Consider the following 16515-nt stretch of genomic DNA (forward strand, 5'->3'; position numbering starts at 1 on the left):
TACAATGGGAAGTTGACATTCTGCAACCCAAAAGAGGGCCCTTGTTAGTACCCAACCATGCTGGCACCCTGATCTCGAATGTCCAGCCTCCAGAACTGTGAGATATAAATTTTTGTTGTTTATAAGTCACCCAGCCTATATTGCTTTGTTATAGCAGCCCAGATGGGGTATATTGTGCCAATTATAGAGAATCCAAAATCAGATAACTTGAGAAAATGTCTAAGTTAAACTTAAATAATTTGGTTTTGCTGGGGTAGGTATGCCATGAACTTATGCAACGTGGCCTCGATTTCCTCAGCCCAACCCCATTACCCAAAAGCATATACAATACTTGCTTGATATATACCACATATAATCCTAGTATTTTGCAAGTTAAAACTGAAATCAATAACCTGTTTTTTAATTTAATCATCTAATACATCTAAATTGTTCCTTATTGAAAGGTACAAAAAATTAATATCCAGAAAGCATATCCAACATACCACCTCTCTCTCTCTCTCTCTCTCTCTCTCTCTCTCTCTATATATATATATATATATATATATATATATATATATATATATGTATATGTATATATATATATATATATATATATATAGTCACTTTGCCAGGATTGTATTGCAACATGAAAAATATGATTCTTAAATGCTGCTGATGAACAGATCACATGCACTGAATAGCATGGAAAATATACTACTTTTATAATATTCAGGATAAATGTGTGTCCTATTATATTTTGACAATGGAAATTTATGACATGAGGACACATTCTAATCATGATAGTCTTTGCTTCTTAATTATATAGGAAAATTCATGGGGCAGCAATCTTCAACCCTTTCCATCTCTTGGTGCACATAAACTAATAACTAAAATTCTGTGGCATATCAAAAAATATATTTGTTGCCAATCTGACAAAATTAGGTATACTTTTGACTCATTCACACCAGACAGCTATTGTTATGTTGGCTGTTATCATTTTTTAAAATTTTACAACCTAAGGGAAAAGAGGTCAGTGACCCGGACTGAATAATCAGGTATTGCAAGTTTTAAAAATTCTTGCAGCATGTCAGTGTGCCTGCCAGGACACACCAATTGAAAATCACTGTCATGAGGATTAAATCTAACATTTCTCATGTTGTCTTCATTATTTCAAAAAGAATAGCAAGTCTAATAATCATGGAATCAGCACTATTTGTTTCATTCAGTTAACCCATTAATTTATTTGCTCATACAATCCATTTTAATGATGTCCTTACATTTACCATGTTACTTCTTAACTACCAATTTATTTGCTCATTAATCTTTGTCTCCATATGTTACTTTTACATTTCTGACAATTTTTATTACTTGTCTTAGACACTGACAAAATCGATTACTAAATCAAGCATTCTTATATAATTAAATCTATCTCCACATTTCCTAGCCACTAAAAGTAGCAGTCTGTGATATATTTGAAGCTTTGTTAAATTCTGCTTAACAATTCTAATAGAATTTGAAGTATCTGATTAGTAGTTATTATAAATGATACTTTAGCTGTATGGCAATAATTTGCCCATTTTATATTACAGCTTCCTATAAAGCCTTTTTCCTGTAAGTACCCAAACACTGGAAAATATATTTTAATAATCAAGCCAAATTCAACAAACCTAAATCAAATTAATTGTTTTCTTTACTTGGGGGATTATGTTACCCAAATCCCCCATCCATCTCTAGCTCTCAATTCTCATATTTTATTATTTCCTAAGCTTCCTCTGTTAGTTCCCATCTGACTCTCAACTTTTCTGGTCATCATTCATCATTCATTCACATTATTTCGTCTATTCCAATAGCCCACTGGCCTGATTCTAGTCTCTTTCCGTTACCACATGCCATTCTCATAATTGCCCAATTTAACTTTCTGGAGCACAGTATTGTTGGTGTGACCTAGCCTCAAAAGCCCGCAATTAATTCTTACTGCCCAACTCGAGTTTAGCATTGTGTATGGTGATTCTGTGTCATTTTTCCAACCTTAATTCCACTTACTCCCTTAATCTGTGGTGTGGCTAAATGTGGCCACCATCACTCGTCCTCAAATATATGCTGAATATCCCTTTATGTCATTTCCTTCTTCATTTAACTGAAACCTATAGTTCAAGATTCATCTCAAATCCTACTTCTTCCATGAAGATTTCCCTTTCCCAATTTAAATTGAACACTTAAGTCCTACAGAACCCCAAGATTGGTTCGTGGCACTTACAATGTTCTGCCTAGAAATAAGCATCCATTAGTTTTTAGCCTCAATCCTTCATTAGTTAGCATTCCTTGAAGGAAGGGCCCATATCACTTCGTATTTGCATTTCCTGCAACTGCAACATCAAACAGAATACTACCCCTAAGGAAGACACGTGGAAATACAGGGTGTCCCCCCCAAAATGCATACACACTGTGAATGATTATAAAGTAAATGTTTATTAATATAGTTCATTTTCAAAATGTAAAAGAATCTACAGAAATGAATAATTGCTTTTGTAAATGCCAGTTTTCAAATGGATGAACTTTCTAGTCCAGGCGCTGCTGATAACACAAAGCAATGGAATTGCAAACATCAAGAATCATTCTGTACCATGAACTTTATATTTTATGTATCCCCATTTTAAAGGCCTAATAGCACTTTAGGATAAAGTTGCTTTGTTCAAAGCTTAGTCTGGCTTCACCCATTATTTAAAATCAGTTAAACCTGAAAAAGAGTGAAAACTGAGTTATCAGCTGTTAAAGTGTGTATACATTTTGGGGGATACCCTATCATTATTTGATATTTGGATATAGTGCAAGCAGCATATAGAAACTGGAAACGATAGGTAAATCATTGTAGTTGATTCACTAATTATTACGTATAAGGACATAAACAATAATGTAGCCATCCTGGACCAAATATTCTTTATGTGATCAATGAATGAACTGTGCTTTCAGCAGCTAGAAACAGTTTTTGAGTATGAGGACCATATACTGATGTCAACATTTTATGGCACTTCCCCCTTCCATGTGATAGTTTTATTTTTATTATTATTGATGAAAAAATGCACATGTTCTTATGGATTTCTGACTTCCTGGCAAATACCCAGCAACACTCTTTCACCCTCACCCAGAATACTACAACCCTCAAGTTAGGAAAGCGCTAGAAAACCTGTGAGGTTAGACTTTTCAGAAAGGATGCATGGAGTGTTTATCAATGTTCCTGACTTATAATATGTACCTTATACATGTTATTATTCACTGTTATCATCACATTTATTTATTCCTAGAGGCCTGGTGCACACAATTCGTGCACGCGGCGGTGGGGGGAGTTCCTTCAGCCTGGTCTACACCCTCTCCAATCTGGTAATGCTGGCTCCTAACCACTCGCCTGACTCCCTGCCTGATCGCTCCTAACCACCTCTGCCTCGGGCCCTGCCACTGTGGCTTTGTCAGGAAGGACATCCAGAAGATGTCTGGTCTAATTAGCATATTACCCTTTTATTAGTATAGATTTTAAATCCCTCTTCTGTATTTAAACATTTTCTCTGCCTCTCCTTCATAATATTCAAGTTGGTCCTGAAACTTATCTCTTGCATGGCATACCTTATCTCCTGCATGCCATACCTTATCTCCTACATGCCATACCTTATCTCCTACATGCCATACCTTATCTCGGCTTTTGCCTCACCAGCTGCATAGTTTTTGCCTTTCTCACTATTATGTGCTATGGATTCTTTCTCCCTTTCCATTTCTTGCATTTTGTTCTCTCAGTACCTTGTTATTTCCTTCACTCTCACCATTTTATTATATTCTCTATGGATTATTTTTTCTCTACTCATCATCTTCCAAACCTTTTAGTGCCTCCTATGTATTATTTGCTTCCTTTTTTTTCCCTTCAATACCTTGACCCAGTTGCTATGCGTATATATAGCTGACACTTACTTCATGAAAGAGACATATTCCTGAAACTCTATGGTAAAAACAAACTTCTTGTAAACAAAATCTTTGTGTATGTATGAATGAACTTAATATTTAGCAATACCCCATTATGAAGCAAATTACCATGGCCTATCTCTTCTATAATTACACACACTAAACAAGTTATCCTAATGTCCTGACAGCTCTTCTTTTTTACAACCTCTAAAGCCAACTCCATAAAGTATCTCTGACTCCAAATTTCCAGTACTTTTTGAAATATTAGGCTGAAAAATAGGGGGGGGGGGGGCGGAAATCCTGCATTTCCCCTTCCTCCTCATCTCTGACTCAGGTCCTATTGACTCAAGTATGCACCATTTTTCCCCCTTTTACTTTATTATTACTGTCTTTCTGCTCTTCCTGTTGTCATTCTTTTGGTTCCAGACTTGCCAGTCTCCACTCTCCCAGGCTGTCTCATCCTTTGCTTTACTTCTATTACAGATGGAGTGTTTCTAAGTTTAGCTCTATATCTAGCATCCTAGCTCCTTTTCTTCCAGAGCTGATGTTTGATTCAAGCTTACCTTTTCCTTTGTCTCATGCTTAAAAGGTAGCCTCCAGTTGACCTACTTGCAAACACAGAACACATACCTACGCTGCTGATTATAATCTGTAATCTATTCCTATAAATCGATCATATCTTCTTTAGCACAAATGCCAAATAACATGATATTGCCAATATGAATACTTACACTCAGCATATTTCTGAAGTTGAGAAAATTCTGAGGGGCTCAGGTGGGCCCACTTCTCCTGGTTGGTCATGGTGGTGGTGAGGTGAGAAATTCTTTATTCGGGTGTTTGGCAGAATCCTATGCTTCAAATTTTCCACCAGGCATGTTTCATGATAAAATACCTCAAGCTTTCAAAATATGGGATATGTCAACAGGAAACCACTGTAGGTGTGTTTGTCGTTTCAATAATGCATTAAAACACTGCAAAAAGAGAAACAGAAAGATCAAGAGATTAGCAATACTACACAAAGGAAAACATTGACAAGCTATAGAATGTTAAGGATTTTTAGTTCCTAAATAATGTATTTTAAAGTTATCTATTTTGCATAATATTCCACCTTTAATTGCTTACTCATTCTTTTTTAAAAATATATTTTTCTTTATTTCAGAGAGGAGAGGAGCGAGAGATGGAAATATCAATGATGAGAGAGAATCATTGATCGGTTGCTTCCTGCACACCCCCTACTGGGATCAAGCCCAAAATCTGGGCATAGGCCCTGACCAATAATGGAACTGTGACCTCCTGGTTCATAGGTCGATGCTCAACCACTGAGCCACTGCAGCCGGGTTCAGTCACTCTTTAATGACATTTACTTACATTCCCCAATGCAACTTCATAGAAATAAATATGATTAAGACTACAAGATGTAAAAAAAAAAATTAAGTCTAGATTCAGAAAAGGTTTTTTAGCTTAACTTTATAAACTCTACATTTGAAGAGTTGACAAGGATGTCATTTTTATCAATCTGAACTTATCAATTTTTAATATCTAATCAAACAGTGTAAAACAATTCCAGACCTAAGTTCTTAAAAGAGGCTACATAGCCTTATAGTTCCCTGCACATACACTTTACTGGTGTACAAAATTTCCAACAATGGTTTGGAATGGTGCTCAGTAGCAGCACAAATATTCACAATCATGCAAATCACTTTAGGCGAATCATGTAAATTAGTTTTTTTCTAGCAGTAAAATAAAGAGAAGAATTTTGTTCTGGCCAGTTGGTTGCTCAGTTGGTTGAGCATAGCCCCATGCACCACAAAACCACTGGTTCAATTCCTAGACAATGCACATGCCCAGGTGGTGGGAGAGAAGGAGGAGGCTGATAGATGTTTTTCTCTCCCTCACCCTTCCTCTCTTTTTAAAATCACTAAAACAAAATAATTTTAATTTTATAAATATTTTAATCCCAATGAAATTTACCAAATTAAAGCAAATTCCAAATGTCTCACAGACTTGATAGTGACAGTAGATGATACTATTGGGAATCATGCTTAAAAATAAATCCCTAGATTGTCACAGACCTATATGCAGTGCTACATCAATAAAAACAAAGTGAAAAAACCATGAGGTTTCAACATTTTATCAGAGACAATAATCAACTGCTCAGCAATCAACCAGATTGGCAGTATGATTGATATAGAAAACTAGAGGCCCAGTGCATGAAAATTCGTGTATTGGGGGTGTGGGGAGGTCCCTCAGCCTGGCCTGTGCCCTCTCGCAGTCCAGGACTCCTCGGGGGATGTCCACCTGATGGCTTAGGCCCGCTCCCTGGGGAATCTGGCCTAAGCTGGCAGTCAGACATCCCTCTGGCAGCCCGGGAGCCCTCAGGGGATGTCCGACTAAGCCGCATCAGACATCCTTAGCACTGTCAAGTAGGCAGGAGAGGCTCCCACCACCACCTCTGTGCTCGCAGCCATCAGCCCAGCTTGTGACCAAGCAGAGCTCCCCCTGTGGGAGCACACTGACCACCAAGGGGCAGCTCCTGTGTTGAGTGTCTGCCCCCTGGTGGTCAGTGCATGTCATAGTGACTGGTTGTTCTGCCGTAAGGGTCAATTTGCACATTACCCTTTTATTATATAGGATGAAGTCTTTAAAAACAATTACTTAGGAGTTGATGCAATTTTATGATTAGAAGCAAGTTTATACAGATGGCATTCCTTAAAGCCATGGCACCTTTATTTGGCCTTAGTCCCTAACCTTTTTCTATATCTCTTTACTGTTTTCCATTATCAACCCCAGAACCGCACTGTCATATCCTGTCATCTTTGCCTTAGAAAACTTGTCTCGTAGGTCTCATCTGTTCAGGGTTTCTGCACTCAGTTTTACAAGGTGATGGTTTTCTATTTAATTGGAAAGAAATGAAGATACAGCTGTGTTCACAGAAGCCAAAGTGCTAGATCTCTTTTTCCTCCCAGGGGATGCTCTTGCATCACAAGCATGACTCCGGGAAGCCACGCAAACTCACAGGAATGGAAACGTGTGATGGGCATTTCTTTGTGTCTTCTACCTAGTTTCTTCCTGCTGATTTCATCCTGCACATTGATTTCATCCTAATTATTTGCTTCTGTCTAGTTACATGCAGTTTGTGGGACTATAAAACAAGGTGTCCTGTTCTCTCCATCCACAGAGAGAGAGAGATGATTCAGTCACACTTGGCACATTAGACTTTGCCTCATGGGGCTTTCAACGTTGAGTGGATGACTCAAGGACAGAGTGAAAATAGTTGGGCCTACATAATCACAGCAATAATCGGATACTTGTCCCTGTCTGAGACTAACTCACCCGCTATCTTGTCACTTCTGGAAGCAAGCAGTATTATTTTAATACGTGATTAAATGGCCCAAAAAACAGTTTCTGCTTCCGACAACACAAACAACTGATGCTAATGACTCTTCATTTCTTTATTCAAAATGTTTAGTCAGCTCCTCGGTATGCCTGAAAACATTCTAGGCATTAGGAATACAACAAGGATCAAAATGCATAAAAGATAAAAAATAATGCTAACGTCAACAATGTCAGCTTTATTAAGATTTTACAGTGTACACAGCACAATCCTAACAGAATTTGCACGTTAGATCACTGAATCTTCACGAAATGACTCTGTGAGGCACTAATTCTCCCGTTCTGACAAATGAGGACACTGATGGGAATCTATGATGGGAATCCGGTAGTTATTACAGAAACTTCTACAAGCCCATCCAATATTCAGTCTTTCTTGCTTCCTTGGTAACAGAGCCCTAATTTTATTGAATGAAAATATATCCATTCATACAACTACATTCCTCTGGTTCATTGCATGGAAAAGTGGCTACTAAGATGTAAGCAGATATTGGGTGAGGCTCTATTTGAGGTAACAGCTGGTGAGTGCCCTTTTAAGCATTTCCTCTTCTGCCAACTTCCTACCTGGAATGTGGACATGTTGGCAGCAAAATGAGCAGTTTATTGTACTACTGAGGTAACTTTTAGAAAGAACGCCATTTACTAAGAATGGTCACATTCCATAAAGTAGACCAGGGGAAGGCACACAGCTGACTGCAGAAATTTGGCCAACAACCAATTTTGTAAATAAAGTTTTATTGGACACAGATGCACCTATTAGAGAATCCAGCAAGAGGCCAGTTTTTGAAGGGAGATTAATGTAACATAAAAAGGTATGGGCTTTACCATGAAGGTAGTAAGGAACAATGAAAAGTACTATAAAAAAAAAAAAAAAGGCCAGATGGTTGATCACTTTGGAAAAATGTCAATGTCTTCATTTACTTTCTTGCCTTCTTTCTCACTTATATTGTTGTGATAGCTTCCTAACTGCCCCCCTCAACTCCCTCTGTTCCTTTACAAGGCCTAGTCCTTGAAGTCCAGGAGCAGTCATAATAAACTAAGTCTGAAAAAACACCAACAATAAGTTAATTAAATGACTAATTAGTTAATTATAGTTTTCCACTGACTCTAGAATTTATTACATTTTTTCAGTTAATTAAGTATAAGAAACTCAAATTTAAAATGACTAATTATGTAAATAATTCATATTTTTACAGGAATGCTGTTTCTCAGCAGTCTCACCTGGTCAGTCAATTTAAAATTGAACACTTAATTATACCATCTTTCCAATTTGCTTTTACTTGTTTGACTATGACACCATATCATTAAATATTTAACTTATTTATAGCATTTAACATTTGTCTCCTCATTCAGGAATTATGGGCAGCATGAGTGATTTTGAGTCCTGATCCACAAAAAGGACAAAGCAACTAAAAATATTTATTGGTTTTTCCCTTGATAATCATCTAAATGTATTTAGTATATTCTGTATCACCATCCTCTTCTGTGTGCTAAGATATAAGTCTGAAGAGGGCAGATTTTTGTCTGTAATCTTCATTGCCATTTCCTAAGTGCTTAGAAAAGTAGCTGGTATATAGTAGTTGGTCAATAACTATTTGTAGAATAAATTCGCTTATATGCTTTTTTCATAAGCAAAAACTTGGGTAGGAGAGTTAGAAGGAGCCTCTGAAATTGAGAACGAGAAAATGGTATATAAAAAAGGGGTACAGGGACAGAAGTCCCTATGGGTTTTACTTTCCTTAGAGGCTATACCCCTTTTCTTAAACTGAATGGACATAAACAAAAGAAGATGTACTTGGGGATAAAAACTTCCATAGCTGCAAACAAAAAGGCTTTATTTCACATGGTTTGTAAGGTATTTTCTTTGTTGTTAGATATTACTAACTCCATATAAACAAACATCATTCCCAAGGAATGCCATAATTAAGATGTAAGTTAACCAATTTATAAAAAGAACAAATTACGCATGATCATCAGAGCTATATTTTTATATTTTAAATATATTTTTATTGATTTCAGAGAGGGAGTGGGAGAGATAGAACCATCAATGATGAGAGAGAATCAGCTGCCTCCTTCACCTCCCACCCCCTTACTGGGAATTAAGCCCAAACCTGGGCATGTGCCCTTACAGGGAATAGAACTGTGACCTCTCAGTTCATAGGTCGAAGCTCAACCACTGACCCCACACTGGCCAGGCAGAATTATCTTTTTATATATGAAAATATTTTTCAATATCTAACAAAATTACTTAGTTTTCTTTTCTCTAGCATGAACTTTTCAACTTTGGTCTTCATTTTTACTATCAAGAACAGCTTCTGTGAATTGATCTAATCATCCAGTTTGCATCTTAACAAAAGGTTATTTTTTTAAAAATATATTTTATTGATATTTTTTTTACAGAGAGGAAGGGAGAGGGATAGAGAGTTAGAAACATTATGAGAGAGAAACATCAATCAGCTGCCTCCTGCACACTCTCTACTGGGGATGTGCCCGTAATCAAGGTACATGCCCTTGCCCGGAATCGAACCTGGGATCCTTTGGTCTGCAGGCTGATGCTCTCCACTGAGTCAAACCAGTTAGGGCTATTTTATTGATTTTTTTACAGAGAGGAAGGGAGAGGTATAGAGAGTTAGAAACATCGATGAGAGAGAAACATTGATCAGCTGCCTCCTGCACACCTCCTACTGGGGATGTGCCCACAACCAAGGTACATGCCCTTGACTGGAATTGAACCTGGGACCTTTCAGTCAGCAGGCTGATGCTCTATCCACTGAGCCAAACCAGTGAGGGCTTAACAAAATGTTTTAAGATAGTAAAAGGCACCCCTGAAGGACTCTTTGGATTTTAATTTGGCTTATTTTTAAGACCAACAAGCTTAGAATACAACCTGTCTTTCTCATCCTACTCCTAGTGAAAGTCTTTAGCTTCTCACAATTCTGGGAGTTCCACCTCTCATTATGTGATGCAACATGTAGCAGATGGTAGGTAGATAGATAGATAGATAGATAGATAGATAGATAGATGATAGATAGATAGATAGATAGATAGATAGATAGATAGATAGAGGTATAGATGATATATATATATATATATATATATATATATATATATATATATATAGAGAGAGAGAGAGAGAGAGAGAGAGAGAGAGAGAGAGAGAGAGAGATAATGAGTAGGGAAGAAGGTTTTCACAGACAAATCTTTTAACTAGTTGAACTGGCATATCAGAAGTCTGTGTATAGAGAAATGTGGCATGTGTAATATTAAATCAAGAGGTATAGCTATTCTTTATGACTCAGAAAGAGATGGGAACAATGATAGCATTTCTATAGCCTCTGCCCCTTCGTAAATGTCTAGAAAGAGAATGGCAATGTTCAGCTTGGATTCCCTTTGGTGCATTCACAGACCCCCATTGCTCCCAAAGGGGCTTTCGTTAGGCACATAAATGAATAGCAGAAAGGATCCACTGCTGGAAAGCAGCCTGATTCCGGCATTCTCATCTAATCACTGGATGTGCTACTTATGTTGGAGCAGTTGGAGAAGGTTGTTTGGCCTATTGTACCTTGGCTAAAGCACATTCACCATAATTAGGGAAGGAAACCAATCTCCTCATGAAGAAGCCACAGGCAATGTCTAAATAAACAAATCTGATGGATTGAAAGCATGTTTGTTAGTCACATTAAGTGTAGATTTCTAAAAAATTATTAAAAGTAAGCATTGTTATAGCTGAAAATCACTGAATAAAGCTAATACACATTAAGGTACACTGAAGACTCTGTGCCTATTAATTTAAGGTAGTTTGAGGACTGAAAATATTTACTGAGTCTCAAGGGTAATGAACCTCAACATATAAAGTTAAGTAATGAAAAAATCTTAGGAGTGAAAAAGGATGAGGGCCAAAATATCAATCATAGAACTTCTGAAAGAAAAGTAGGATAAACTTAAATGAGATATTGATGCTATCACTTGATTTATAATTGCTTGTTCATTTATCCATGAAAAGAAGTCTAAATTAAAACCCAATGGCACTCTGCCAGATGCTAGGGATATAGTTATAAGTAAAACAGATATGGTCTTCGAGCTCTTACATCTTGTTTAAGCAGCTCTTACACTAAGCAAACCACCTACACAAATAAATAATTGGGAACGCTGATAAGTTACCTGGGACAAAAAGGCAATGGAATCCTATGAGAGAGAATAATAGGAACACTGATATATATTAAGAGATTCAGAGCATAAACCATCGAGAACATTTTATTTAAACTAAATGATGAAAGTTGAGTAACAGCTGTAAACGAGAGTGAGAAGAAAAACATTCTGAGCAGAAGCTTATAAGTGAGAGAGAAAAGAAAAAAGAAGAAACTAGAAATAGAAGATCTGCAAAGAAGGCAAATGTGACTGGAATCTGGTGAGCAAGAGGGAAAGTGCCACAAGATCAAACTGGAAAAACAGATAAAAGCTACATCATGAAGGACATGTGAGAATTTATCATAAGTAAGTTATGAAGCCATGGAAGTATTCTGAGCAGCAGATATACATGATCCATACTTCTGTTTTAGAAGTCTGTTCTGATCAATGGATTAGAGGACAAGAATGAAAATGGGAGGACAAAGAGGAGGCTGTTTCCGTGTTGGATGATAGCTGGGAGTGATTTAACTGGGGAAACGGTAGTAATAATAAAGGTTAAGATTCCAAACTCAAGATATATTTTTGAGGCATGATTTGATAATAAATAGGATATATGGTATGCAGGATGAAATGACCAAGAATGACTCCTGGATGCTAAGCAAAATAAGCCAGTCGCCAGTCAGAGAAAGACAAGTATCACATGATCTCACTCATAAGTGGAATCTAATAAACAAAATAGATCCAAAAATATCGAAGCATGAAACAGATTGCTGAATCTCAGAGGCGGGGGCCGGAAGGGGCAGGAAGAGATTGACGGAAGAACTTATTTGCATATATGCATAACCCATGGATACAGACAGTAGTGCAGTGAAGGCCTGGCAAGAGGTGAGGGGTGGGTGTAAGAGGTCAATGGGGGGAAAATGGGGACATCTGTTGAATACGTTCAACAGTAAAGATTAAAATTAAAAGAATGACTCCTATAGTTTTGGCTTGAGCACAGGGTACAGAAAGGTGGAGTTTCGAGAATTCTAAATCCTGAATTAGTGCCATGTTTGAGAATAAGACAAAAAACAACAGTTTTGTTTTGGGATGTTTTAAATCTGAGAAGACACCTAAACTGGAAGGACTAGTAACTAATGAGACAAGCCAAGGGCTAAAAAAAAGAGAGCAAGAGGTATGATATTGTGAGTTGTCTGATATAGATGATATGTGAAGATGCAGGAAGGCATAAATGTCCCTCGTGTGGCAGCTATGTAGCTGTATTGTTAACCTCTGCCTTCCAGAAAGAACTTACATTTAGCAGCAAACAGTGCAGTTATAGCCCATAGTCTCCTCTTATAGCCTTCAGAATCCAATCAGCTTTTAAACCAAGGTCACAGTCAGGGGGCAATGACTAAAGATGATGAATGTACTAAAGCTATGACATGTTGGTACAATGGAGGGACTCCTTTAATAACCCAAATTTGCTTCAGAACCCCCCATTGCACGGGCTGAGACTTTGTCAGATCTGTATTCTGATCTGAAGCTATTCACGACCAATCCTGCATCCCCCATCTCCTTTCTTTCCTCGGGTATCATGTTTGAAGACTCTTTCTGCGCAAAGGGCTTTACTTCCCTTTAATCTTTCACAGGAATGATTTCCTTATAAGCCTTTGTATCCCTAACTCCATCTCAGTGTTTGTTTCCTCGTGAAGAATCCACTTAAAATGGGTAATGTGAATTTAATAAAATTATCATTTAGGAAGTGTACACAGGGCTTAGGAAAGCTAATAGCAGCTGATGCAGTATTCTGCTCTAGCAAAACCTGGGATTTTATTGACCCTAAGCCTGAAAGGAATAGGGCTATTGCAGCGAAGAAAACCCAGAGTAGCGATATATACAGGATCATCTGATAGAGCCGCAGACGGAGATAGCAGGGCACACCCCTCTTTCAATTGACTTAGCTGGTAGGAGGTGGGGAAATGACTTCCCTGACCTTGTCCTCCTCCAACTCTCTAGTCTCCTCCAGTGCCTCACATTGATCAAACCCAGTCAGAAGCCAGAGGTCAAAGAAACCATTGGTGCAGAGCCTGTAAAACAGCCTCATGAGGCACAGAACACAATGGGAAGAAGATGGAGTCTGAAAGGGCTGGGGAGTATGGTGTTGACGCCCCTGTTTAATAACCTGGTTATTATTTAACAGGAAAGGCGTGAAAGGAGAGACCAATTAATAAAGGCATGCCACTCACACAGCTTTGCCCAAAAGCTGCTTTTAACATTCTCCAAGTCATTCCCGCGGATTGATGGGAGAAGGGACTGGAAAGAGGCAGCTTTAGAGGCATGCCCAGTGAGGTCTGAGAGACCTGGGAAGGTGCCTTCCTATCTACCCCTCAATCACACCTGAAAGCCAGGCAGTGGCCAAGATGGGTGTGGTCCCTGCAAGCTAACCCTGAATAGTTAAACTTCCAAACAACAGAAGTTCCAGCGGCACCTTTTCCAGGGCAGGCTTAGGGGGCAGCGGGCTGTGGAACCCAAGAAATGTAACTCGGCGCAAATAATTTTCTACCCCATCCTCCCGGGGGGGCTTCTGAAAATGTCCCAAGAACTTCTACCTCTCCTCCCGCTGCCAAATGACAGGGGAGTTTCACCCCCCAGCATCAGCGTGAGAAAGTGGGCCCAGGACAAAGCTCCACGGGGTTCCCATATTTAGGGATTCAAAGTAGAAAAAGAACCCCCCAAAGCAACAAGCAACCAAACAAAAAATCCTAAAATATTGCATCAAAGAGACAACAAAAGAGGAAGAAAAAAACCCTTCAAGGAGATGTTAGAAAAGCACTTTTCAAGAGTTGCTGAGCACTTAAATAAGACGAAGACGGAAACATGCAATATCAACATGATGGGCACTGGCGACCTTAGCATAACAATTTCTCTGAGTCAGAGCAAGTGAAATTGGAGTGGGTTGCATAATAGAATTGAGTTTGGGAAGACTGTGAATGTTATCAACTCTTTGAGAAGTGTGATTTTGAAGAGCAGTTAACAGCCAAAAGTAGCTACATGGAGATGAATGTGGAATCAAGAAATTTTTGTTGTTGTTTGTAGGAATCACTGAAACACATTCTAAAATTGAAGAGAAGGGTTTATAGTGAGAATGGTTCAAGTGTCTGAAGAGAAAAAATCTGATCGCTGTTTCAAAGTCCTTAAAAAGGACTTCAAAAAGTTTCCAAGAGCAGGATGAGATAAGTTCCAGAAAATATGTGAGGGCCAAAATTGATCTTAACAATGAGTACAGATGCAAGCAGTTTTGTAGATTTGGTGCTCAGAAAATGTAAACTCTCTAGTTGATGACTTCTGGTTTCTCAATGATATATAAATCTCAGTGATTAGTTGAGAGTGTACTTCCGCAATGATGGGGGAAGAGAAAAATAACGGGGAAGATATGAAAAAAATATATACAGATGTGGTAACGTGAACTCGCTAAAAGCAGGTAGTAAGAACAGCAGAGTTAAAAGCCAACGGGATAGTACTATTTATTCATTTAGAACCCTAATAGCCTAATTTTAAATTATTGATTTATAGACTAAGGTATCAAATGGGCATTATTCATTTTCTTATCCTACTACTTTTGAATCAGGTAGACCTGTACTCTCACTCAAGTTCCAAACTGTCTCTCTTCCCTATGTAAAGTGAATCACTTAACCTGTCTGAGTTTTAATTCCTTTCTCATGACAAGTGGCTAATACTACCTACTTCCTGTAGGTATTTTAGCATTTAATAAAATAACATGTGCATAGTACATAAGATTCTCAATAAAAGCTATTTTCTCCTTGCTTTTGTAAGCAAGGTTTTAGGATTAAATGTGAACATATATACATGATACATATATGGGAAATAGATTGGAAGTCAACAAACCTTTCAGAAGATTTATGTGGGTGGCTTAATATAAGATTCATAACTGTTCTCTTTGGACTCCACTGACACATTAAAAATCTAAAATAATAAATTGAAGGGAAATCTTTGGTGACACAAAACAGGGATGTATATCAGGTTTTATATTGGCTACATTTTGGAGTCATAGTTTTGAACTTGAATTATTTTATTCTTAAGTAAATTTTCAATTTTCTTTCTTTTCACATATAGATTTAAGGAGAACAACTTTTTTTATTTTTTTTTTTATTGATTTTGAGAGGAAGGGAGAGGGAGAGCTAGAAACATCAATGATAAAAGAGAATCATTGATTGGCTGCCTCCTGCATGCCCCACACTGGGGATCAAACCCGCAACCCGGAAATGTGCCCTGACTGGGAATCAAACCGTGACCTCCTGGTTCATAGGTCAACACTCAACCATTGAACCACGCTAGCTGGGCAGGAGAACAACTCTTAGAATAGAGATTGGAGAGTTGGGTGAAATTGGTGATCATGTATGGGGTAGAACCTTTATCAATATGAAATAATGAATGTAAAAGTACTCTGGTAGCTTTTACTTTTCAAGAATGACCACAATAACTCACATCTCATACACCCTTCTAGAAGACTGCTAACCCCATTTATAACAGATGGTATCTCCTCCCCTTGTACTTGTGAATAGCTTTATGATGGCCTTAACCAAAAGATTATCGCAGAAGGGATGCTATGTGACTTCTGTCATTAGATTCCCAAAATATCACACTTTAGTTTTGCTTTCTTTCTTGGGACATTTGCTCTAATTAGCACATTCTAAAAAAGCCCAATCTAGCCCATGTAAAGAGCCCACTCAGGGACACCATGCACAGGTACACCAGCCAACAGCCCAGATGAAGTCCCAGTCAACAGCCAGTGTCAACACCCAAATATGTGACTAAAGAAGCCTTCAAATGATTCCAGCCCAAGGTGTCTTCCCAGGTGAGACACCAGATAGAGTGAAACAGAGACAAGCCAATTCATTATGTCCATTGTAAAGCCTGACCCACTGAATCCATAAGCACAACAAAATGGTTGTTTAACAGAACGAAGAATTTGGTGGTTTGTTATGCAATAGTAACCACAACAATTGACTTAGGACAATATTGAACACGTAAAAAGTACCAAAAACATTATTACTTTAATATTATTAT

At 38.0% G+C, this 16515-nt stretch overlaps 1 protein-coding gene across 2 annotated transcripts in view; it reads right to left on the reverse strand.

Moving 5' to 3' along the window:
• Positions 1-16515, reverse strand: part of DGKB (diacylglycerol kinase beta) — a 524454-nt gene that overhangs the window by 462637 nt on the left and 45302 nt on the right. For both annotated transcript variants that reach the window (XM_059712461.1, XM_059712459.1), the window contains exon 2: positions 4659-4898. In XM_059712461.1, coding sequence (XP_059568444.1) covers positions 4659-4728 — 70 coding nt within the window. In that variant the 5' untranslated portion in view covers positions 4729-4898. The remainder of the gene's footprint in view (positions 1-4658; positions 4899-16515) is intronic.

This window comes from Myotis daubentonii, chromosome 10 (genome assembly GCF_963259705.1).
Source record: "Myotis daubentonii chromosome 10, mMyoDau2.1, whole genome shotgun sequence".
In the NCBI taxonomy this organism is placed as follows: domain Eukaryota; kingdom Metazoa; phylum Chordata; class Mammalia; order Chiroptera; family Vespertilionidae; genus Myotis; species Myotis daubentonii.